The sequence below is a fragment of the Mastigoproctus giganteus genome, chromosome 8, assembly GCF_048544385.1.
Source record: "Mastigoproctus giganteus isolate SK-2022 chromosome 8, ASM4854438v1, whole genome shotgun sequence".
In the NCBI taxonomy this organism is placed as follows: Eukaryota; Metazoa; Arthropoda; class Arachnida; order Uropygi; family Thelyphonidae; genus Mastigoproctus; species Mastigoproctus giganteus.
Genome location: NC_143582.1, coordinates 53,546,858 through 53,573,234, shown reverse-complemented (window position 1 = coordinate 53,573,234; position 26,377 = coordinate 53,546,858). Strand labels below are relative to the sequence as shown.

Here is a 26,377-nt window from a genome sequence, read left to right as displayed (position 1 = left end):
ATGGTCCAGTAGTCCTATTAAGACAGTTCAAGATTTATTTGAATATATTCCATGTAGAATACAAGCAGTTTTAAAAGCAAATGGTGGCCCAACACCGTATAAGTGCATACCTGTTGCATATGTGCATATCACCATGGTGTGTCCACTGTTTTGTCCACTCCCTGAATATATTTAATTTTCTTAACATATATCTGCTGAACACTTATTTTTTAGTTTCTAAGGTATATTAGTATTTTTATTCTGGCCTTAAGAAAGTAAGTTATGCGAAATGATTACATTTTCCTTAACAATAAAAATAATTTTATTTACTCCATTAGGTGTATATAGAGCCACTTTCATCTTGTGATTTAGAATTCATTTCAAGAAGCATATATTCTTCTATTCCTGGTGATGTTATTAAAAAGATGGTAGCCTTTAATGAAAAGGTATGCTAATGTTTTAAATTTTTTTTTTTAAATTTGACTGATTTATTATAATTTAAGATGTTTATTAATGCAGGGCTGATTGTCCTTGGTATCAGTATATTTTATAAGGAAGGATTAGTTGTATCTACTTCAGCTGACTAACCTCACAAACAAAAAACAATATATAGTGTCAGTGAGGCTGCATTAAAATAATATTTGTTATATAGTTGGATTAGGGATATTGAGAATGTGATGAATTTCTGTACTTGTGCCTTGATGATGTGTATTATTTAATGATATGTATTATTTATAATTTTACAATATAAGTTTTTTACAGCATTCTATTACTCCAATCTTAATAATGTTGTAAGAACTGTGAGAATTATATTTAGCTGTAAAATGCAGATCTTACATATAAGTTTGTTACTAATTATTATTTTTAAATCCTATACTTCCATAGGCTATAAACATAAAGGGAAAATGTAAGGGCCACAAACAAAATTCTCTGTAGATATATAATATGGTTTTTAGCTTGGGAACAAGCTGAGAAGTCACAGGCAGTCACTTAATGCATAAACAAGTTTACTCCTGATTGTATGGAAGGGCTGGTAAAAGTAGTAGTGATGAAAATAACACATATAGATGGTGGAAGAACTTGTTAGAAGTAGACTGTGCTGATTTGTCAGACCAGGGATTAGTCTGTAAATAAGGATATTGAGGTGAAGATGGCGACTTGAGTGATACAAGAGGGCAGGACATCAAAGTAAGAGCCTTGTAGCTGGAGTTAGGGGCAAATGGAATGCTGTCACTTGCATCAAGGTACAGCAGGGGGGCAAAAACAAAGTACATTAGTATTTCCATGAGAAATATTGAGAAGGGATGGAAAAAGTAGTAAGTGGGGGTAAATAGGTGATATTATGCAAAAAACACTCTGGAAGTTTTTATTGGAAAGGAGTGGGATGATAGTTTAAGTGTTGGAGAAAAAAATAAAAGAATAAAGAAAGAAGATAAAGAAAATAATAAAGAATAAAGAAAATAATAAAGAAAAGAAAAAAGAAGAATAAAAATAAAAGAATGGAATAAAAAATGTATTATTATTATTATTCTTCAATTTCTGCATTCCTCCTTTCTAAGTCACCATAACATTTAATATCTGATCTGGGCGATACACCTAATTGTAGTAGCCACAAATTGTCTTTCACCAAATTGTTGCATACGAGAAAATGTTGTGCAAGAAATTGATGTGATCCCCCACTGGTCATCCCAACATGTTGGTGCCCCTCCACATATCACTACCATTCATGTCTTGAACATTGATGCTTTTCAAGATGTGAATTCCCTCCTATGGCCTGTGAGATCACGAGATCTGCCCTCAATTGTGGACACATGTGGGACATGATTGAAAGATGCCTTATCTCAAATTTAATATCTGCACTTTTCATCCCTCAGTTGTTGTTGTTGTTGTTGTTGTTGTTGTTGTTATTTGGTTTTTAGGAGCATTGGCAACTAAGGCCATATTGCTCCGGGAATATGCAGTGGTCATTCCCTGACCTTTCCGCATCCTCTGTATTTGGTGGTGACGGGTTCGAACCCTGGTCTAATCAAGAAGCGTGTGCTACGCACTGCTGCTCCTTCCCACCTGGCTACGGAGGCGCCTCCCTCAGTTGAAAGCTCAAATGGAATAGGTTTGGAATGACATCTTGAAAAAATGACATCCACCTCCTTTTCAGCTGAAGGCATGCCAGAGTAAGTGCTGTTATTTGTGTATATGAGGATCACACCTGATAACGATTTTCAAGAATGTAAACATTTTGCATTTACAGTAAACCCCCGCTATTCGCGGGGGTTACGTTCCTGAGAAATGCGGCGAATACCGAAAACGCGAATACTGAGTTATGGCTCCCATAGTAATAAAGGGGATCCATTCCAAAGTATGAAATATATAAGAAAAACTAGTCTAAAATTTTATCCATGTATGTATTATATGTACTTTCATAATATGACTATGTACATAGCCAGGACATAGTGAAATGCAAACATATGGCATCGAAATGAAAATAAGAAATGATTTAATATTAAATGTAATATTTATTAGAAATTTCAAACAAATCTTTCAAACCAGCGCCTTTGCTAGCTAAAACACTTATCCCGCCAGTGCTATCACGACTTTCGCTAAAGTGTTGATAAAGGGGTTTTGCCTTTTCATGAATGATGAGTGAACTTAATGGAATTTTATTTTGAGTTCGGTCTTCTATCCACAGATTTAAAGCCTTTTCCATTTTTTCTAATTTAACATCACGAGTTACAGAGCAAATTTTTGAAGCAATTAGCACGTTTTCATGGATATTACGGCAGATTTTTTTCTTCCGATTTCTTGATGGATCGTACCCTTGACTCATTGATTTTATAATGTTTCGCCACTGAGGAGACACTTTCACCATTAGAAATTTTATCTAATAACTCAATTTTATTCGCGAATGTCATCACCTTTTGATCTTTTCACATTTCCTTTGTTATTCGTAGCCATATTTTTGTACTGGTTAGAAAGAACTTGTCCACAATAAAGTGACTTTCTTCCATTAATACACTCGAAAAATTCTGTTCATACGAGAAAATGTTGCATACGAGAAAATACTGCAAAATGGTAGATTTATCCCTTTTGTAAGCATGTCAATTTATAAATTGATAAATTTATTCAATTTATAAGCATATAAATTAAAAGCAAACGACGAAACCTTCCAAGACAAGCGCATAACACATACTGAAGGATTAGCGAGAAACATCCACGCTCGCGATTTTGTCACCTCTCCCCCCACCCTCTGGTGCTGTTTTGACCGGGAAAGATAATTTTAGCCACGCTCATGTTTTTTTATGGCGGAAAATGTTCACAGCACTTTAAAATTCACATTTTTTTTAGGTTTCATTTTATATTAAATCAGCGACCGCGAATAGCGGGGGTTTACTGTATTTCTCAAATAAAGCTTATTTTAATCATTTATTCTTATAATCTCTCTTAACATTATCACCAAATTTGATAAAGAAAAAAAAAAAAAGAAAAGAAAAGAAATCAGATCACTCTTTTCCTGATGATTAGTATTCTTTAGTGTAAATATAAAGCATCTCTTTTTTTTTTTTTTTTTTTTGGATTTGTTCAGGGGGTCTACTGTTTTGTTTTAGGTATATCTCTTTGTGTATCTGATAGTATATCTGTGTGTAATCCTACAAATATTTTTTGTCAATCCTGTTCTCATTTGTCTTGTATTGCTTAAATCTAGCAATTTTTTTATTAAAGAAAAAAAAGGAACTAGATAATATTTAATTTACCTCTGTCTTGTGATAGATTTGTGATAGTGTTGTCAATAACACTTGTACCTTTCTGTGTTAATATATCCCAAAATTTATGAAATAATAATTTTTTTATTATTGAGAAATGTATTATCCCCTGCATCATATTATAGCTTCTGTATAGCATTTTAATTTGTTCAACATGTACCGTTTCTCACAACATGAGTTGGAAATTGAATAATCTTTATCGAAGCAGTGTTGTACTTACATTGCACTATTAATTTAATTTTAATTTAGGATAATTATAAAATGAAAGCTTCATTTACCTGTATACAGTAAAGGTTTATTACTGTAGAACAGAATGTAGTTTTTAATTTTTTAGTTGTGGCAGTCTGTGTATAATTGTTCTGTAACTCTATCAGGTTAGAATAAGGGATTGTTTTGTGGCTAATTCTTTGATTTTTTCTTTCCCTTTCCTTTTTTTTTTTTTTTCTTCTTACTTTAATAACAGCTCATTACAGAGATTCAAGAATTAAGAAAATGGGGACAGAAAGGTGCACCCTGGGAACTTAATCTCAGAGATATATTTCGTTGGTGTGAAGTTTTGATATCTAATCAGGTAATATGAATTACTGCATTTGTGTTGTTTATTAGTGTCTTGCATATAGATTTGGTTTCGAAGGAACTTCTTTTCCTGAAATTCACAATATTTAAATTCTTCCTACTGAATCCAATTCTAATCCAGAATAATATAATTGTAGGTAGCTGAAGTGTTAAACGCAAGAAGATTCAAATGTGGGAGCAGTATTGTTTTCCAGAAGTCTGTGGAATGCATCCTTTGTCCATAGACCTTATTGACTATCTACCAGTTGGGGGGGTTAATATTAAGTTAACTATATTTATGAGATTTTTGTCGATATTCTTTACTTATTTAGTAACGCTTTTCAGACACTGCAGGTTAACTCCCATGCACTTGCATAATCTTTCTCATTTTTAGTCAACCGGGATTACCTTTTTGATTATCAGTAACAGAACCATTCAAGCAAATTAGCCACGAATAAGATCCAAGTCTGCTCAGATGTTGGATTCAAAAATTCCTGATCTGTTCATGCTGATAGTCAATTTGAAGAACTCTGTCCAAGCATTAACCCAGTAATGTTGTTCTTGCATATATCTGACAACCATTTCTATATTACACAGATGATAAAATTAAATGTGCAGAATATTTCATATAATTGTTAAATTTTTATATAATTTTTTTATATAATTCTATTGCAGACCAAGTGGTAAGGGGAGGGGTAAGGAGTAAGTAATATTTTTAAGACTTCTCACTATTTAGTAAATTTCATAGAAACCAAGAATATAACTGGTAAATGTTTTCCTCTAATTATTGTTCAATTTTTTTTTAGGATTTGGGAAAAACAATTAAATATGATTGAATCAGTTGTGAGGGCATAATCCATGGTGAACTCATTGGAAGTTGGTAGTCTATTAAACAATAGTTTCCATTCCTATTTGAAATAAATTCCATACAAAACTATTCAACCAAAACGAAAGTCATCACAAGAAATTTTAGCCATAAGCTTGCCTTTATTGACATCAACAGGAGAAAAAAAAAAAAACCCTTAAAAGAAAATAGGATCCTGTACTAATACATCTGAAGTACAAGATCCTTTCTATGTAGTTGTTACATTGACAAATGCAAGGTATTGCATATTGGTAGTAATCCCAGATTAACATTCCAACTGTATAGTACACTCAGGATAGTGGAAAATAAAAAAAGACCTGGGGTAATTTGTCAAGTCAGATACGAAGTTCTCAAGCTGTGCAGACAGGCTGCCAGGACAGTTCCTGGTGTTTTTGTCAGTGATATACAGGAACTTTGCTAGCAGAGATGAGGAGTAATTATCTCATCGTATAAGGCAATGGTCTGATCAAATCTTGAGTACTGCATACAGATCTGGAGGCCTCATTTTAAGAAGTATGTAGATCTGCTGGAATAGGTACAGGGAAGGGCAATGAGATTGGTGAGGGGAACAAAGGGGCGCTCTTACCAAGAAAGGTTTCATTTCTACAAATTGCAGCATCTGGAGACTAGGCACCTGCATGAGCTGATTGAGGTGTATTGAATTGTTTAAGCAAGCTCAATGCTAATGGGATTCTCCCTGCTGCTCAGATTATGCACCTGAGGGAGCATAAATTTAAATTCGGGATGCTGTCAATAGATGTGTGGAAGTTTGCCATCAGCCGGCAGGTGGTTGATTGTTGGAAGAAACTTCCATCTGTTGTTGTGGAAGTGGGTAATTTGAATAAATTCAAGGATGGTCCAGACAGATTTTTGGAGGAATGGTCGAGTGATGCAGGAAGGTTTGCATCATTTGCAACTACTAATACATTGATCCTACGAAAGAGGTATCCCATAAGTAGCTCCATTCACAAGGTGTTAAATCTGGTGTTACAGCATTCCAGTGCCGACCGGGCTAGCTGGGTGGGTAAAATGCCTGCCTGGCAACCCAAAGGTTGCGGGTTTGAATCCCACCTCGGGCTTGGATGAAAGTACCACAAAAAACCTTGGGAGGTGCATTATGGCCACAGAAGCCAATGTGCGAACAACTACCAAAAAAAAAAAAAAAAAAAAAAGCATTCCAGTAAGATCAAACTTAATCATTTAGAGTTATTTAACTTGATATTCATATGTGTGTGTGTTCACTCCTAGCTTCAATAGGTGAGGATTATTGTCACTGCACAAGATATCCAACACTTTTTCAGAGTTTCTGATACAGTTGTTGTTTTTAAATCAAAATTTGAAAGATTGAATATTTTGTAGATTAAACTATGTAAAATTCTCTTATTAGAATTAAAATTTCAGTTGTGATAATCTAGGACTTTTTTTTTTAGCATTTTTCCCCTTTTTAATTTTATTACACCAAGTAATCTAATTACATAAGCACATGCCATATATCATTGACAAAAACTCTATGAGCTGTCCTAACCTGTCTCACTGCTCAGAGAACGTCATATCTGACTGCATAAATTTTCCCCTTGAGTGTTGTTAGTACATTAATCTAGCATTACTGCTACCCATATGCAGTACCTTGCATTTGTCAATGTTAAACTTAAATTGCCATTTCTCAGACTATTGCCTAATTTTTATAGATCTTGTTGCAGTAGTATGCTTTGAATACTGTCATTGACCACCCTGCTATTTCTTTGTATCGCTGCAGACTTAGATATTAAGCCTGGTGCACCTTCATCAATATCATTATTAAATACAGAAAAAACAACGTTGGGCCCAGCACTGAACTCTGGGGGACTGCTTCTGCTCCCTCAGCATACCTTATTGTTGGATCTATTATTATTATCCTATTGGTTAACAAACTGGTGTCTTCTGTCAGTGACTGGATTATAGTGTGCTGTAATAGAGTTAATTGCTAATGATTCCAATCTCTTTCAGAATGAATGTACTTTCTTACAGTGGCTTACTTACCTGTCAGAATTTTTGACTAATCATTTATTATTCATATAAAGATGTAATGTGTAAAAAGCATTACAACATTTGGTACATGAAATTTTAAAAAAATCTAATGGTTGCATAAACTGGTAATTGTTTTAATTTTCAGTTGCTCAGTGTGTAAGGGCACTTACAGACACATTGCTATTAGGAAACAGTTAGAGTATATTGCAAAGGCCCCAGAAATTTGTTTTTCCAATAAAGTATTCCATTCCAGAGTAAATGTAATTGCCAAAGCAATAATACCGATTTTATGAAACTGTAAACTGTTGTACTCTAGTGAATATAATATATACAGCAATACCTTGCTTAGGACGGCTTCAAACGGCATGGGTTTCACTATAGCACAATTTTCAATTAAGTTTAAGTCGAAAATTTACTGTACATAATAAAACTCATTCAGTAGCCTAGACATGTATTCTACATATACGCTATGCATACGTATATGCTGCAGTGCCAACTCTATTGTCTTATGTGCACGTGTATCAATAGCTCCCCTGAGGCAGTCAGCAGAAATGTGCAAGTGTTCCGTATTCTTAATTCCATCCTGACGAGACATCGTGATAGCTTTTCATTTCACAATTTATCTTTTACCCCCCTTTAAATATGAAATCATGAGCAAAAAGGAAAAGTAATGAAAGTGGTGGAGTTACCAAATGTAAATGACATACATTAGGGGAAAAAAAAAACTTGATATTATCAAGTGCCCATGAAGATGGTGCATCATATGCTAAAATTGCGCAAGAAAATGGAATGAATGAAACAGCAGAGAATTTCTACAGCATCTTACATGACGAAAGTGATAACTAAGCAAAGAAATTTGCCATTGATTAATATTGAGTCTTTTATTAATATGGATTGAAGATTGTAATCAAAAGAGAATTCCATTGAGTCAAAAATCATTCGAGTGAAAGCCACGAGCCTTTATAACACACTGAAGGAAAAAGAAGAAAATGAAGAGGAGGAGGAGACTAAAGAAATATTTCCAGCCTGTTATGGTTGGTTTTTCTGCTTTAAAATCCATGTTGGGCTTCATAATGTTCATATCTCAGGTGCAAGTGCAAACAAAGATCCATGATTTCCCAGCAAATTGAAAAAAGACATCATTAAAGAAGGTGGCTATAAGGTCGAACAAATTTTCAACGTTCAAAAAACTAGACTGTTCTGAAAAAAAAAAAAAAAAAAAATCCCTTGCAAACTTTTTAGCTGAAAATAAAAAGGTCCAACATGGATATAAAGCATCAAAGGATCATTTAATACTCATCTGAGGATTTTAAATTGAAGCTTCTACTCATGTTTAATGCAGAAAACTCAAGAGCTCTAAAGGGTTGTGTAAAAAGCACATTGCCTGTAATTTGGCAATCCAATAAGGAAGCATGGGTTACAAGACAATTGTTTACAGAAGGGATCACAAATTATTTTTTTGTCCGACAGTTGAACGTTACTGCAACAATGATGGGATGGAGTTCAAAATTTTGTTGCTTTTAGACAAAGCACCAGGCCATCCACCTGAAATTTCTGATCTCAATAAAATTGTAAAAATCGGCTTTCTTCCACTTAACACAACGTCTCTCTTACAACACGTGGATCAAGGCGTATTACCTGTGGCGAACTTTTTCTCAAGCGATGGAAGCTTCAACAGGAGTGGGATCATCATCTTTACAAACAATTTGGAAAAATTATAACATCAGGAATACGAACGAAAATATATCTGCATCTTGGCTAGAAATCACTGCCAACAACGTGAGTTCTGTTTGGCAGCATGTTTTTCCCCATTTGGCAAATGATTTCGCTGGTTTTGAATTGCAAGTTCAGACAATTTCTGAAGATTTGTGAAGATTGGAAAAGACTTGAGATTCAAAACTTTGTACTCTGGCAATGTATGTGATTGCATTGACTCACAAGCAAATGACTTAGATGATGCAACTCTCCTTAGCCGACCGGGCTAGCCGAGTGGGTAAAGTACCTGCCCGGCAACCCAAAGGTTGCGGGTTCGATTCCCGCCTCGGGCTTGGATCAAAGTACTGCAAAAACCTTGGGAGGTGCAATATGGCCACAGAAGCCGATGCGCCAACAACTACCAAATCAAAAAAAAAAAAAAAAAAAAAAGCAACTCTCCTTGAAATTGAGAAGCAAATTGCATATGAAGAAGAGGAAAACAATTCTGAAGGGAAGGGATAACACCGAAGTGGAACAAAACAAATTTTCAACAGAAGAATTGGAGAAAGTTTTTCGGGGGGGAGGGGGGGGTTGACACGGCCTGTGAGGCAATTATGAATTGAGATCCGAATGTTGAACGTAGCATCAAGATACAGCAAATTCAATGCTACAAAGACTTGTACGCTGAGAAAAAGAAGAACCGACTTCACCAGGCTTCATTATTGAAATACTTAAATAAACATTAAAGCTTTTTTCTCATCTCTCATGATGTTACCTTTTCGTTAATAAAATTTTTGTAATATTTTTTATTTCAAATCCTTTTAATTGGCTATCAAGTGAAAATTGTACATAGATTTATTGTAATTTTTTATAGACTTTTCTCTAGCACACATTCAGTTAAAACCCATTATAATTATATCTCAATCAGCACGGTTTCACATAACATGGAACAGTTGGGGGTTGACACGACCTGTGAGGCAATTATGAATTGAGATCCGAATGTTGAACGTAGCATCAAGATACAGCAAATTCAATGCTACAAAGACTTGTACGCTGAGAAAAAGAAGAACCGACTTCACCAGGCTTCATTATTGAAATACTTAAATAAATATTAAAGCTTTTTTCTCATCTCTCATGATGTTACCTTTTCGTTAATAAAATTTTTGTAATATTTTTTATTTCAAATCCTTTTAATTGGCTATCAAGTGCAAATTGTGCATAGATTTATTGTAATTTTTTATAGACTTTTCTCTAGCACACATTCAGTTAAAACCCATTATAATTATATCTCAATCAGCACGGTTTCACATAACATGGAACAGTTTCGGTGACAAAAAGAAGATTCCCACTTCCTCAAATAATATTTGAGTTGCAAGCAGTTGCAATACATAGAAAAAGCAAATCTAGTAAATGCTTTATTTATATATGCTCAGTGATTGCTGAATTATGACCACCTACATAATACCATGTTAGGTCACTGTTCATTCAGATAACAGCCACTATTCTCATAGTCATTGATTCCTATTTGTCTGAAGATGTCTCCCTGGAGATCCACAGCCATGCTGCTTACATGGCCTTCCATGGTGTTGGAATAAATGTCGGTTGTGTGTCCATATGCTCACTTCCCATTCCAAAACATCCTGCAGGTGCTTAGTTGGACTGAGATCAGGAAAATTTGGAGACCAATAAATGTGTGAAATCTTCACTGTGTTCGTTGAACCACTTGCACATGGTGTGGGCCTGAGTACAAGATGCATTATTGTCTTGAATAAAATCCTGTTTCTGTCTGGGAAAAAATTCAACATGGCAGGGTGCACATTGTCCCTTAAGAGCTGTTTGTTGACCTCACCAGTATAACCTTAGTCCCTATGCACCAGAGTCCTCGTCCTTCCCAGCAAAACATGCCCCATATTAAGCAACCATTGTCACCTGCCTGGATAGTATGTACTGTGCTCAGTGAGTTCGTGGACTAATGTTGCTTATGCTACACTTGATGATGCACTAGGTAATTGTCACACAGTGACCTACCGTACAAGGTCTGTACAATATGCTGCACCTTTCACTCACCAGAAACATCCAACTTGCATAATCCTTAAGTGTTCTGTTGGCAGGAAGTGGTTTGACCCGTTTGACATCATTCTTTTTACATCTTAACTACAATGAGCCATGAGCAACTAACAGGATGTGCTCGTGCATCAGGTGCTTCCAATATGGAAGCATCCAATACACGAGCTCCCACAATCATGTTTTGAAACTTCATGATATGTTTAGTACATCCCATAACTGCTATTGAATCACTTTGACTTCCACAGCCAGATGCAAATTGCCACTTCTCTAGAATATGAAGCTGTTAGGCTTTATATACTGTGAACTATGCAGCATAGTCCATTATGGATGGGAGGATCACAATTCAGTGATCACTGAGTGTGTCTATGTATATATGTACATATTGCCAGTCTGGTTAAAAATAGAGAAAATTAGTAAAAATTAAAAGGTAAAAAAATATACACTGGTGTTCAAAGAAAGTGCATCGCCCCTTAAAATTGTAATTGTCGTCCATGTATGTATATAGCAATATTTCTTACAGATTGCATCAGATAAGATTGACACGCTTAGGTGACATAATATTGCATCAGCTGTTGCATTCCTTGCTTGTGTCAAGAATACTGGTTCTGCTGATAGGAAACAAGGAACTGGAAGAAAACGAGTCTCTATGCCAAAACAGGACAGCTTTTTGAAATGCTTATGCCTTAAAAACCGTAAAGCTTCTTCATCTGAGCTGAAAACAGAATGGGAAGAACATACAGGAGTAGTAGCAAGTGCAGTAACAGTCAAAAGACGCTACTTCAAAAATGGACTTGTAGCCCGTCATCCTAAGAAGAAACCCCTCCTCACAAAAAAAATGAAAGAGGCCCGATTAATTTTGTGTAAAGAGCATGTCAAATGGACCCCCGAACATTGGAAGTAAAGGATCTGTAAATGCCAATGGATGGCTATATTGGAAGGCAAATTGCTGCCAACCATTAGAAACCATTTTCAACCTGTCAAGCAACTGCATCTTTCAGGACAACTGTGCTCTTTGTCAGCGGGCGAAAAGTGTAAGCAGGCACTTCTGTAGTTACTTTAGCTTCATTTTTGCATTAGAGGTTCGACAATAATGTCTGCTAACATTAGTTACAGGCGAAAAAATGGTTGGAAGAACAGTTCATTACAAGTTTTAGCTGGCCATGAAACTAAACAACCCAGACCTATTAGTTTAATATTAGTTTGCGCCTGGTGAACTTTTCATTTTGTTTTCCATTTAAAATGATAAACTGAAGCAAATTGAGGACTTCTGATAACATTTCAGCTATAATTGTTATGTTTAGCAAAACTGTTGTATAAAGGTTAGAATTGTGAAATTCCTAGGTGATGCATTTTCTTTGAACACCAGTGTATATATTGTATTTAGGTTTCAAATAAAAATAAAATGATTAGTAAATATTAAAAGATTAGTAAATAAAAAAAATGTAAAAAGGATATACACACACACACCAATAATAATGATGTTGTATGGGAGTGGGGTGGTTGGGTTTGATTTTAAAACTATAAATTCATAAATTCCTTTGTGGGAATTTATGAATTTATAGTTTTAAAGTATAAAATATGAGATAATATAAACATCATTATTGATATAGTAAAGATAGATTGCTACTGTCAACATCCTCAGAGGATTACTGCCCAGGTAATTTGCCTGGGGCAGCACCATTTTGAACGTCCATAATAATGAAAAAATTTGTCCAAATGAATGTATAGTAGTTAGCAAATTGCCAGCAGTATATTGTTAATTAGTAAAAACAGCAGTATAGAGAATAGTCCTAATGCTGTAAATAATTGTAATAATTATTTGAATTTGGGTTACATCACATGACATTGGGAATCTTCTGAACAACCTGAAAGCATGTGAGATTTATTTTAAAAAAGAAAAAAAAAAGGGGGGGGGGACAGTTTGGCACTTGGTGTTGATAATATGTCTAAAAACTGGGGTATCAAGGGAATTAAAGAGGGAGATTGAGAACTTGGTGGTAATACCAAGTGCTAATTCCCCTCTTTTTAATTTGATTTTTAATTTCTACACTGAAAGGGGCCCACTGTATACCTTCCTGTGAAAGTGGATGAAAGTTTGGTTGATGGCCATTTACCACTATCTAGAAAGAATTGCTAAAAGAAAAAAATGGATTTAAACAATTCAACTGATAATTTTTTACTGAAGGAAAAATTATTTTTAAGCATGTGTGCACTTTGGCTGTCTTCAGTTAAATGTGTAACTAGACTGGTAGAATAGTTTGTTTGTTTTTGTTTTGTTATTTTGGAGCATTAGCAACGAAGATCATATTGCTCCGGGGATATGCTGTGGTAATTCCCTGACCTGTCTGCATCCTCCATATTTGGTGGTTCACTGGCTCGAACCCCGGTCTAATCAAGAAGTGTGTGCTACGCACTGCTGCTCCTACCCACCTGGCTATAGAGGCACCAGTAGAATAGTGGTAACCTATGTCATGTCTGTTTAAACAATAATGAAGAGGTTAGAAATGATGAGAAATGAGTACATTTTCATGTTATCAAATTGAAAAAGTGCAGAAGCAGTCACTATTGAATGCCGCTGACTGATATCCAAAGCCATTTCATGATCCAGAAGTTTTGAAAGAAGAAAAATTAAATTTAATTGAATTGAATTGCAAATTTCTGGTAAAGGTCAAGCAAGCTGATAATTCTAGGCATGTTAGCATTACTCGTGCAGTGCAGAAAGTTTGTTTACATTCCTCTATTTTGGCTTAAATAAAGCAGTTTGCTTTTTTTCTTTTTAATATTATTCATACATTTTAAAATCCAGACATAGTTCATCAATGAAATTAACTTCTAGTACTGAGGCCATTACTCCAAGATATATTGATGAATTTTATGTTCTAGTTTATTATACAATTACTTTTTAAATATTCTACTTCCATTTTTTAAGATTTTTTACCATAGCAGGCTAAACAAGAAGGGTCTGAAACAAGAGCAGAAATTTTGTTCATTTGTTCAATGTAAAAGTATTTTATTGCTCCATGTGACCGTGTTACATTCAAGTTCTCATTAAAAAATGTTTTTATAAATGCCGTGGTAACACAAATTTCATCATTTGTTAGTGCATCATTCTCAAATTTGAAATTTTCCGGTGAAATTTCCTGTACTTAGTATCATTAAAAGTAAGGGAGTAAATTAAGCAATAAGTGGTTTTCAGCATCAGTTCTGTTAGTTTCATTGTGAGAGCCTAACAAACACTTATGAAAGAAGAATGAGGTGATGAACTGTGGGCCTTGGTTGAGGAACGGAGAAGTGTACAAGGAAGCTTTTTATACAATTATTCCAAGTCATGCTTGGTATTGTAACCATTTCTTGTGGCCTGTGTGAATTCAGCAGATGAAAAAACAAAAATTGAGTTCAGAACTCCTATTTCTGATGAAACTTTTGCAATGCCCTTGACAACAAAGTCTGAACAGCAGTGCTATTGTTATGAACAAAACTTTGACTCAACTTTTCTGAAGAGCTGCAGAGTCTGAAACAGTATCTTTCTTGAAGTATCATAATCAATCAATATCTATCTGGCAATCCAGAGATGAAAAAATCCTAAGGTAAGTAAATGTGTGAAAACATATTGTAGTAGTTAGCAATTTTGTGGCTGAATTTTAATACAGTCGATTCTGGTTATTTGGGACACATTGGGACTAGTGCATTTTGGCCCGATTTAGCGGCTGCCCAAATTATCCAAAGTTTCACGTAAAAAAAGTTAAAAAATACAATGGACCCCTGCTTTACAATCACATAACGATGGAGTCAGCATAGTAAAGTACCATTCACTATGCAATAAGTAGTAAGCGCCAGTTGTTGTGATCATGTTTGTGAGTTGAATTTTAATTCTAATTAGCAAAAATAGGAGGAATATTATCCACAGGCAATAAAAGTAAAGTATATTAAGCACAAATTTAACCTTTATTACCTTACTAATTAAAAAATTAAATGATTTGTGAAAATCGGAAGAATATATGTGATAAACGGAATAATTAATATGTATATGTAATATGTACATACTAACTAGTTGACATTTCTGTTCACTGACATTTGTGGGTAGGGGTTAAAATTGAAAACAGTAAAAAGATAAGCAATCAATAACAAAGAACATAGCACACACAAATTGCAAATAACACGATATGTGCAAGTGAGAACAGAGTAACAAGTTACGAAGCTTTAAAATAGGAATGAAGAGAAGATTCTGAAAATTAATTTTTTTATATGAGTGAAGATTCCATGGAAGTGTTAACACATTTCATCATAATAACCCACAGAATTCCAGATGTCGATATTGTCACAAATTCAATTAGATCAAGTTTACTATCCGTTTATGATAGATGGCAGTAACAGAAAATCCCAATAAACAGGCTACTGCTGATTGTTTTTATTGTTTTATGGTTGTGACCTCCAGAAATCCAACTGAACAGTCGGAGACAATTGTAGGGTAATCTCCAGTGCTGTGGTCTCCTGCCCTGATTAAACAGCATGTTGTCCCAATTAAGCAAAGTAAACCCTGGTTATTTTCTCAATTGGGTTCTGTTTTTTAAGATTTTCCCCAATCAGCTGCCCTGATTAACTGGTGGCCCAAATAACTGGAATCCACTGTATAAAATGTATATTTTGTGAGATAAATTTGATTTCTTGTGCAAGTGGGGACTTTTAAAATCTTCTGGTTTCCTTCCTCATTTTGCAGTGAACCCCTGCTTTTTAAAAAAAATTTCCTGTCTTTTTGCCTCTTTCAGCCCAAAAATCGTTTGTTATCCTCCTACTTATAATTTCGTAATCCCAAACTTTTCCAAGTCAAAAGTAGCAGCTATATATATCTGATTAGAAGTTTTTTGAATTCCTTTCTAAAAATTGGCACTGTACAATTTGAGAGTTTTTGTTATTATATAAGTATACATAGTTATAATGTGAAACAACTAAATATATGTATTCGTGAGGTATAGGTAGGTATTGCAGTATTTTATTATAAGCATGATTCCACTGTGTTGATTTCATTAATCTCTTTAATTTTTTTTATTTTTTATTTTCCCTTTTTTAGGAAGTAGATGGGTATTTGCCTGGTGAATATGTAGGTCTGATATATGCTGATCGCATGAGAACTGCTGCTGATAAAAAGAAGGTATTTTTTTAAAAAAAATAGTCATATTAGTAATATCTAAAGAATTAAGATGGAAAAAAGATTTACATTAATCAGCTGTAACTAGGAAATAAATCCCCACAGTTAAGAATGTTGGTAACCTAATTGCACTCCAAATGAATTTTTTGTTGGCCAACTGGTGTCAGTCAGTTTACTTTGACTGATATTGGTCAAAGTAAACTACTCTGACTGACAACTGAATTTCTACCAGAACCACACCTCTTTCATAACAGTGATTCGTTACGGCTTGTCATTATTGTACAGTTCAATAACTGAACTGCTCCTAGCTTTTCTGAAAAATGTTTAGTCACCTTGTGTTCCATTGATTGGGGGGGGGGTCTTATATTAAATGGCCTATGTCCTCACAGTCACCACTAGTTCAATAGTATGTAACAGGTTGGTGGAGGGCATTGTACTCAACTGGTGTCAGCTGATAGGGTGTGGTCCCACTGAAGCACCACTGAGGACATTCCATTTAAGCAACAGAACCTTCAGTGCGCCACCCAGGCAATAGCCTATCTGCGCAAAAGTCTTAATCTTTTTAGTTTTATTACAATTATTATTTGTGTGAATTATCATCACTACTATGGTTATTAGGCCAAAATTGTTCTAACGTTTCTGTTGATTAAACAGTTTATTATTTTTCCTCGGTCTTTAGCCTGTGGTCACACAGAGATAAGCAAATATCCCGTGTGACCACAGTTACCGCCCCTTCCTCGTGGAGGAAGACCTCTACTCGTAAGGCGGCTAAAAAATTTTTCATAATAAAATTGTAGTCTCACACTAGGTCTCTCTCCAAGCACAGCACTATCTCTAATCATAATCTGTTCTTCTTCGATTTAAGGCTATAGCCTTTTCATATTCAGGACAGGCATGGTCTACGCTTGCAATTTATACAGCACGGTGACTTTTCCTTGTTCTCACAATCTTTATATGAATGACCTTCGGTTGAACAATGTCCGCAGAACGCTTTCATTTTGCAGGTCTTCGCAATATGGCCATAATTCATACATCTGTAACACTGGGTTACCGTGACAATGTCACGGACCCGACAAGCGGACCAATTGATGAACACTTTTCCTTTTCTGATCAACTGTTTGTGGACAGGACCTGTTATCTGCACTATCCAGTTATTTAACTTCTTGCTCTTTGCTTTGTTCACGGATACCACATTGAACCCTTCTTGGTACACTTCTTGGTTTACACCATAGTCTTTTAAGTTCTTGATCCATAATTGTTCTTTTAACTCATCTTCATTCACATCTAGATCTACATCGTAAATCAAAACTTTAGGATTTCTCTTTGGTACCTTTTCTACACATAATTTTAGTTCTTTGAACTTTGGACATTCTGCGAGCATATCTATATCTTTTTCTGTTTCTACTTCGAGGACGATCTTATTATCCAGAATAGTTCTTAGATTTTGGACTTTAACATGTTGTAGCTCAGGTCTCACATTTCTAATTAGGTCTTTTTTAATGTCTTCACTACATTTATGTTTTTTGTTCTTAGTGGTGATAATTGCTACCCAAGGCTTTGCAACACACTTTTCTTTTAATACGGTAGCATATTCCTTTTTATTTTGTTCTTGAGTACCTTCCTTTTCAACTTTGCTCACTTGTAGATCTATCTCCAACTTTACTATAACCATTTCTAAGTCATCCCATATTTCCATTATCTTCGTTGCCACATTACCTGTTACTCGGTGTTCTCTTTGTAGCAGGAGAGCCCTTAATCTCTCTCGTGCCTTCACTATTTTTTCCATACTAGTTTCCACTGGTCTTTGTCCTGAACTTTTAATCATAGAGTTCAACAACTTCTTCATATTGCATATCATTTCAACTTTCTTTTCTGGTGTCCATACCTCCTTCCTTCCCTTTTTAGAAGCTGTATCCTGTGGTGTCTCTTCAGGAACTATTTCTTCCACTTCTTCCTGAACTTCAGAGTTTTCACTCTCTGAATCTCCTGAATCACTATCCACATCCATCTCAGTATGTGCTTTCTTCTTGGAAAGAGAGCTAGCGCTCGACTTTTTACCGAACATTAAAGGGCTGTAATTGCCAACTATTTACAACTTTTAACTTTACAATACAAATACAATTTAACCAAATTCACTCTACCCCACCTAATCAATGCCCGTTTAGCCGGTTAGGGGGGTGAACCCCTAACCGCTCACCCCAGACGACGAGAACGTAGGGCAGCTAATCTATGCACTTCGTGCAACAGAAAACTTGAAACGTAACAAATCAATAAGAAATTTAAATCAAACTTCACTAATTATACTTTAGATAAGTCACTTAGTCAAGTCCCCAAGATTAACCCCTGGGGCCACCACTGAGGACAGAGATAACGAAATTATTCATGTCACGGCAGACCTCCAGAGGGTGTTGGACAGAATTATTAGAGGAGCAGAATCCACCCGTACTGAGCCGTTCGCCCCTGTGAGTACTGCATACATTCCTTACTATCCGAGCCTTTCAGACCACATTGCATGAATAATTGGGGGGTGTCAGGTACGCTGTGTGCAACTCCCGGGACGGAGGTTGTACACAGTGATATCTTGTGTCAAAGACGCCATAACGAAAGAAGCCAACAGTGGAGTGGTATACGAAATTAAATGCCCGGATTGTGGGGTGTGTTATGTAGGTGAGACGGGGAGACGACTGAAAAACCATCTGGGGGAGCATATGAATGCAATAAAGTCCGCAAACTATGGGAAGTCTGCCATGACAGAACACTTCTGGAAGAAGCAACATCAAATCTCCCCGGAGGATGCTGTCATCACGGATCATGCACAGGGGTTCTGGGACCATAAATGACTTGAGAGTTTACGTATTGGGGCTGCTTATTGGAGGTTTGAAGTGGTGAAATCCATGTTTAGTCTCTAGAGCAAAGTTTCTGGCATCCCCCTCGCCCCATACTTCTCCTTCAACCCATGCACGGTACTAAGTACTATAGGTTTTTATACCTTTCGTGTTTGGGATTTTCATTAAAAAAAAAAAAAAAAAAAAAAAAAAAAAGCTAGCAATTCCATTAATAGAGACGAGGGTGTACTCTTACATCCCCTCTTTGAAACCGTTGTTCTTGGACAAGATGAACGGTTTCAGCTAGCGCGCTCCCGAGCCATTTTCTGTTCCAGTGCATAAATGGGAAATTCCAGCCATATTCCCGAGGAACCATGTGATGAGTGCCGTGGATCTGCTATTTAAGGGTGTGCCACACAGCAGAAATATGCTGTTGAGAAAGGAGACTGCTGTCTCCGAAAGCTACAGTTGTTACGGTATTTTATTTTATATATATTTTTATTTTATTGTAAATTAAATCACATCAGTTTTAGACTATATATATTTTATTTTATTTCATTTCATTTCATTTTATACGCTTATATTTTATTTTATTGTAAATAAAGTGTTTTAGTTGCAGGATTGAAATTTGTTTATTTGAATACCGGCTGGTGTAAAGTCTAATTGTTCAACATGAATTGTCCCAGCCTGGTAGGCCTATTTGGAGATACCATTGTACTCAAAACCACCTCCGCTGTGCTGAAGTGTGTTCCATGACCTTCTCTTTCTTTAGTATGTTGCTTGGTATTACTGAGATTGTGGCTTCCTGAACTCCTGACTGTTTAAATTGCTGACACGGGTGGCTAAGGTGCCTGTCTGGCCACCCAAACGGGATTCAAACGGGCAAAGGTTGCCCGTTTGAATCCCGCCTCAGGCTTGGACCAGAGTACAAAATGCAAAACTTTGGAAGGTGCATTATGGCCACAGAAGCCGATGCTCCAACAACAACAACAAAAAAAAAAAAAAAAAAAGACTACTTAAATGTGTCATAAGCTGCAAAAAGCTGCCACTGTCCACAGTGTAATTCTCTGTCACTATTGCCTATACATGGCAAACTGTGAATTGTCTAAAGAAAAAAATTTAGAGTAGTCAATGTCTGGACAAACTGGAAATGAACAAGCAAACATGCCTGACTCACAGCACAGTTCATGTGATTAACTTACTGTACAGTATATGTGCAGTCTCTTCTCTGAAATGCACTGTCAAAAAATACTTTTTTTTAATGCAGGGGAAGAATATTAATGATATGCAAATGCCAAGAAAGATTAGAAGTCAGAATTATCCCAATGAAAAAAAATGTAATCTTGTCTGAAATTCTGTATTTTGTTGAAGATGAGTATGGAAGGCAAACTTTTTTGGTGAGGAAAGAGAACAGCACTGGGTTGAAGTTGTTTACTTCTTCCATTTGGAAAAAATTTCCTGGATATCAGTATTTTAACAACTGATTGTGGATATTCAAGAAGTTATATGTTTTTTTTAAGGGCAGAGTTTGTGAACTGTGGACAGAATTTCTGTCCACAGTTCACAAACTCTTAAATGAAAGGAGACCATTCATCAGAAGGAAATGTGTGGTGAATAAACAGTATCTTGCAAATTCCAGCATTAATTGGGCAGTCTTTGCTCACATCATGCAAAATTTCATTGCTTGATGTAAGCCAGCATTCTGATCAGGAGATTTAAACATTTGTCTAACCACATATAAATGGAATAGAAATCATGCAGATTAAATGCAATTTTCATTCCTACAATGCCATATGACACAAGGTTGAGAACAACTAACATGATTGTGTAACATGACTGTGTACTTTGCACAATTGGTGGTGAAAATATAACAGTATTTACATTTCATCATTTGTATTCACCTATATTTATCAGGGAAATTGACTACTTGTATGGGATTATTAGTAATAGCACAAACCCAGCATCTCTACCAGCTGGATGTGTACAACTACAGAATTACCCTCAGTTAAATAAAATTGTATATAGTTTAGTTTCAGAGAAAGAAAGTTCTGAATGAATTGTGGAGTTTGAAGAATGATAAAGGCAGCTGTTGAATTTGACTGAATAGGATAAAGAAAGTTTTAAGCTACAGGAGATTAGTTTGTTGTCAGCAACTTCCAGAACCTTTATCTGTTTTGATAAGAACAGATAAATGGGAAAGGTGATATAGTTGAGTAAATTATATACTGTACATAATATCAATCAGAATACTATAAAGTGTTTAATGGCAAAGGCCTCATGCTACGAGGTAGAATGACTATCATGTAGGTTAGTGCAGATGCATCATTTTAACATAGCTGTCTACCAAAGTAGTTGAATTAATTAATTACATTGGCATCATTTTGATTATATCTCATATTGTGAATGCCTTCATAACAAGTTGCCATGGTATTGTACTACCTTGAATAAATAACACTTCACCAGTGGAGAAGACAACTATTATTTATTCTCGGTGGATACCACCACCCAGACGGTGGTATCCCATCAGGGATACCACCGTCTCATATTGTGAAGTTATACTTCATAACTGGGTTGTCACTATTGCAACACCAGGGTATACCTACCCACCCACCGAAGAGAAGCCAACTAGCTTTGAAATGGTGCCATCTGGGTGGTGTTATCCGCCGAGAATAAATAACAATATTCTCCACTGGTGAAGTGTTATTTATTTGAGGTAGTACAATACCGTGACAACTTGTTGTGAAGGCATTCACAATATGAGATATGACCAAAACGATGCCAATAAAATTTGTTTCCTCTGTAATATGCAGAGGAAACTATTCATAAGAAAAATAAAAAGGATTCATCTAGCAGTAGCAGATGGGCACATTAAATTACATATTTTGTCTGTTTTTGTAGTAGTAGTGGCAAATAATGCAAGAAATCAAGCTTATATAGCATCAGCCAAAAAAAAACCAAGTCTACACACTTCATCTATCCATACTCTCCAGGAATTTGTCTAGTTCTTTCTTGAATTATTCAAACCACCAATTTCCAGAACATAGATGGAAGTCAGTTCCAACAATCAAACACCTGCTGGCTGAAGACAAATTTTTCCACATCTATCCTACAACCATCCTTCCTCAGCTTCAATTTGTGCCCCCCCCCCCCCTTCCCATACGCATACGTGTGTGTGGTCTCATCAAAAGTGACTTACTCAATCCGTTCAAGGCCTTTAACACCTACACTGAGATCTGATTAAAGTGTTCTGACTTTCTAATAAACTTTATACAATTTTATTTCACTGAAGGTTATTCAGTATCTGTGTGAAGAATCTCTTAAAGTTCTACAACGGTATAACAGAAAATTCATGGGAGACATTCATACAGAAAGCTAGAGACTATTCACTCCACTTGCATTCCCAAAAGCAGAGAAAGATGGGGAAAAAAGTGATTAATGCCATATTGGCTCAGCTCCTGGAAACTAATAATTATAAGTTTTTATTAATGTGGGTTTTAAAAAAATTAAAACTAGGTCCTCATGTTTTAAGTCTTAAAGAACTCAATAGTAAAAGCCAAGACAAATATTTGTAATGCATTTCTTATAAACTATCACTTAGTTTATAAGTGATAGTTATAACTCTTGACCTAAAGAAGTATTTGATACAACTTGGATGCATAGGGTACTGTGTGATTTACTTCAATTTGAGTTCTGAAGCCATATACCAAAATTTCTTGAGCAGTAGAACCTCTTTAATTCACATTTGTAATACATTTTCTCAAATACATTCAAACACAGTTATAATTAAATCTGAGGGACCGAAGAATATTACTAATTATAACTGTTACTCGTTATATCTGTTATTGTAGCTGTATGTTACTTCAGCTGTTACTCACTGCATTTATTATGCATACACACACAGGTATATATAGTACTTATGAGAAAGGGATAAAAACAACAACGAATAACCATAGCTCTTGATTACATGATTAACATATGGTTCCATAATTTTTTTTTTTTTTTTTTTTGTGAACCCCAAACACAAGAGGTATTAGAACCTATAGTACTTAGTACTGTGCTTGGGTTGGAGATTGAGAAGAAGAAAGAAGATATTTGTTGACTTTAGACTTGAACTTCTGTAGACTAATTTTCAGGAAAGGCATACAAAGGAAGGTTGATCCAGAAAACAGCAGTAAAATGAATAAACAAGGAAGATAAAAAGTTGGATCTGTGAGTTTGAAGTTGGACAGTAAATGGATGTTGGCTGGTGGCGGCATGTGTTCGGACTGTTTTGAAAGGGAGAGTGGGAATTATGATATTGGTCTACCTCCGATAACTAATGCTTCACTAATGGAGAAGACTACCGTTGCATGTTCTTGGCAGATACTATCACCCAGACGACGCCATTTCTCAACTACATATTAGTTGGCTATGTATAGACATGATGCGCTAGAACTAATTTATACGTTAGTTAACTTCTGTGTAACCTGAGGCTATTGCCCTAAATGTATTATGTAATCTTAATTACTTTTTTTTTTTTTTTATGTGAACCCCAAACACGAGAGGTATTAGAACCTATAGTACTTAGTACCGTGCTTGGGTTGGAGGTTGAGAAGACGAAAGAAGATATTTGTTGACATTGGACTTGAACTTCTGTAGATTGTAATTTTCAGGAAATACATCTGAAGGAAGGTTGTTCCAGAAAACGGCAGTTGAATGAATAAATGAGGAAGATGAAAAGTTGGTTCTGTGGGTTTGAAGTTGGACAGTAAATGGATGTTGGCTGGTGGCGGCACGTGTTCGGACTGTTTTGAAAGAGAGAGCGGGAATTATAGAAGCCAATTCAGAAGAACAGTGCCCATGGAAGTATCTGTAGAAGTGACATGCAGCAGAAACAGTACATCTATGAGAAAGCGAATGGAGAGACTCTGTTAGAGATGAATCATTAATTAACCTAACTGCCCTCTTCTGAATGGAATCAAGAAGCCTGAGAGAGGTTTTGGGGGCACCACCCCAGATGTGGGAACAATATTCCATGGCAGGGCGGATTTGCGATTTATACAGAGTGAGCAGCTGTTTGGAAGAAAAGTAATGCCGAGAGCGAAAGAGAAAACCAAGTTTTTTAGATGCAGAGGAAGCAATATTTGTAATGTGCTTGTGCCAAGAGAGATTAGAAGTCAGGGTAATCCCCAAAAGAGATACAGTCGGGCCTCGTATAACACGTGTTTACATTACACGAATTTGATCATACACGATTTATAAATAGGGGAACGTTATCTTATATAACACGAACCGAATTCGCTTATGCATGATTCGCCTTTGTGTTTACAAGAAATGGCAGTCGAACGCGGAATCACCCCAACTGAACGCAACACGATAGGAATGAAGAAGATTCTGAAAATGTATTTATATCAGTGAAGGGGAAACACATTTCACCATAATAACGTAAAAAGTAACACAATTCCAGCTATCGGTATAATCGCAAATACAATTAGATAGAGTTTACTACCAGTTTATAACAGATTCCACTAGCAGAAACGAAACTGGAAATTGTTTTTATTGTTTTATGGTAGTAACCCCCAGAAATGTGCTTTAGTAAAATGTGGGGTGTTAATAGTGTATCTCGGCCTTTACGGTGTTGTTTATTCAGTTGCTATACGCGCGCAGCTTTGTTTATGTGTATCAAGCGTGCCTCCTCGTTTTGTAATTGCGCTTTATTCCCTAAAAATTAGTAAAATACTTAAAAGGTGTGAAAAGGAAACATCCTGGTGATTTGGACATCTGAGATGAACAGTACTTGAATCAACTGATAACTGAGATTCAGTCAGAAAAAAGTACTAGGGGTTTGGAAGACTGCAAGTGAAAATGGACATTGTTGAGATTAGAATTGAGACCACGTATATTTGTGAAATGAATTAGGAAGTGCTTGGGAGGTTTAGATCTTTTTGCAGATAAGCTTGCTCTATTAGTTTGACAATTCATGGGGTATTCAATAGTAAGAAAAAGTGGGTGGGACATGCTGTATGAAGTAATGAAATTTTTGGATATGGCGTACATGTGGTAAGAATATACCCAGATCCTTGACATAACGTGGCCTCGACAATGCTCCCCGCATACACACTGCTTGGACTCCCTCCAGTCACTATCTGGCAGAGTAGATGTAGCAAGATTATACACTAGCTGATCCGGAAGCGTCCTAGAGAGTTACCAATAGGTTTGGTCCAGTGTACTATCTAGCGGCCGGCCTGCGAACACCATTTTAGAGCTGTACCCTCGAAATGTAAGGAATATTGGATCTTGCCACGACATTCATCATAACCTCAAAAATCATCAATCATACTGCATGATGGAAGAGATAGGGAAGGGTTGGCTGGAACTTAGCTCTAGAGACTAAACATGGGTTCCACCACTTCAAGCCTCCAATAAGCAAAGTGGTGGTTTAAAACTAAAAATTACTAAAAGCAGTTGGCAAACCATAAGATGGAAGCTTGTTTTAGAAGACCTTTATGCCAAGCACGATCGAAAGCCTTTGAGATGTCAAGAGCAACTACTTGTGTTTCACCGAACCTTTCCATTGAATTAGTCCATAAATGGGTAACATAAGCCAGAATATCACCAGTGGATCGACACTGACGGAATCCATACGGGCGATCTTTGATTTGACGGAAGGTTTCTAGGTAGTTTAAGAGTTGGTGGTTAATAGATTTCTCCGTTACTTTAGAAAGAGTAGAAGTAATTGCAATGGGATGATAATTGGATGGGAGGGATTTGTCTCCCTTTTTAGGAACTGGCTGGATATGAGCAAATTTCCAAGCAGAAGGAAAAACACCTTTGGAATAAGAAAGTGAAAAAAGGCGGCAAAGAATAGGAGTAAGTTCAGGAGCGCAGGTTTTGATGACAAGTGGAGAAATACCATCAGGACCTGGAGCTTTCTTAGCATCAAGATTCATCAAAATCCTTCTGATATCCTTTTGATGGAAGACCACAGGAGGCATTGAATGGAGTGTGTTGGGAATGATGGAAGGTGTTTTACAAAGATCATTAATACACGAGCTGGAAGAAAAATAGGATGCTAGCAGGTTAGCTTTATCCTTGGCTGAAGTGACAACAGAACCATCTGGTTTGGACAGAGGTGGGAGCAGAGAGGGGCAAAAATTGCGACCAATAGCTTTGGCAAGAGACCAGAATGCTTGGCTACCATTAGGGCAAGAAGCAAGTTTTGCACTTTTAGCCTGTTCAAACTCTAGTTTGGACTGATTAATAACTGCTTTACAGTTGTTGCGAGCTTTGGTGTAGGCAGAAAATGAAACTGAAGAATTACGAACAAACCAATTACGATATGCAACATTCTTCTCTTGAACAGCCTTAGCACATTCATTGGAAAACCAAGGTTTAGATAAAGGACGAGATTTTAAAGTGGAGTGTGGGATAAAGGATTCCATTCCTGCCAGAATAATTTCACTGACACGATCTGAGCAAACGTTGACAGAAGTTTTGAAAC

General features: G+C 36.1%; 1 protein-coding gene across 1 annotated transcript in view; it reads left to right on the top strand.

Moving 5' to 3' along the window:
* Nucleotides 1-26,377, top strand: part of LOC150081532 (midasin) — a 1,449,634-nt gene that overhangs the window by 527,715 nt on the left and 895,542 nt on the right. The window contains exons 37-39 of the mRNA XM_090380238.1: nucleotides 318-425; nucleotides 4,201-4,308; nucleotides 15,995-16,075. Of these exons, the coding sequence (XP_090236364.1) occupies nucleotides 318-425; nucleotides 4,201-4,308; nucleotides 15,995-16,075 (297 nt within the window). The remainder of the gene's footprint in view (nucleotides 1-317; nucleotides 426-4,200; nucleotides 4,309-15,994; nucleotides 16,076-26,377) is intronic.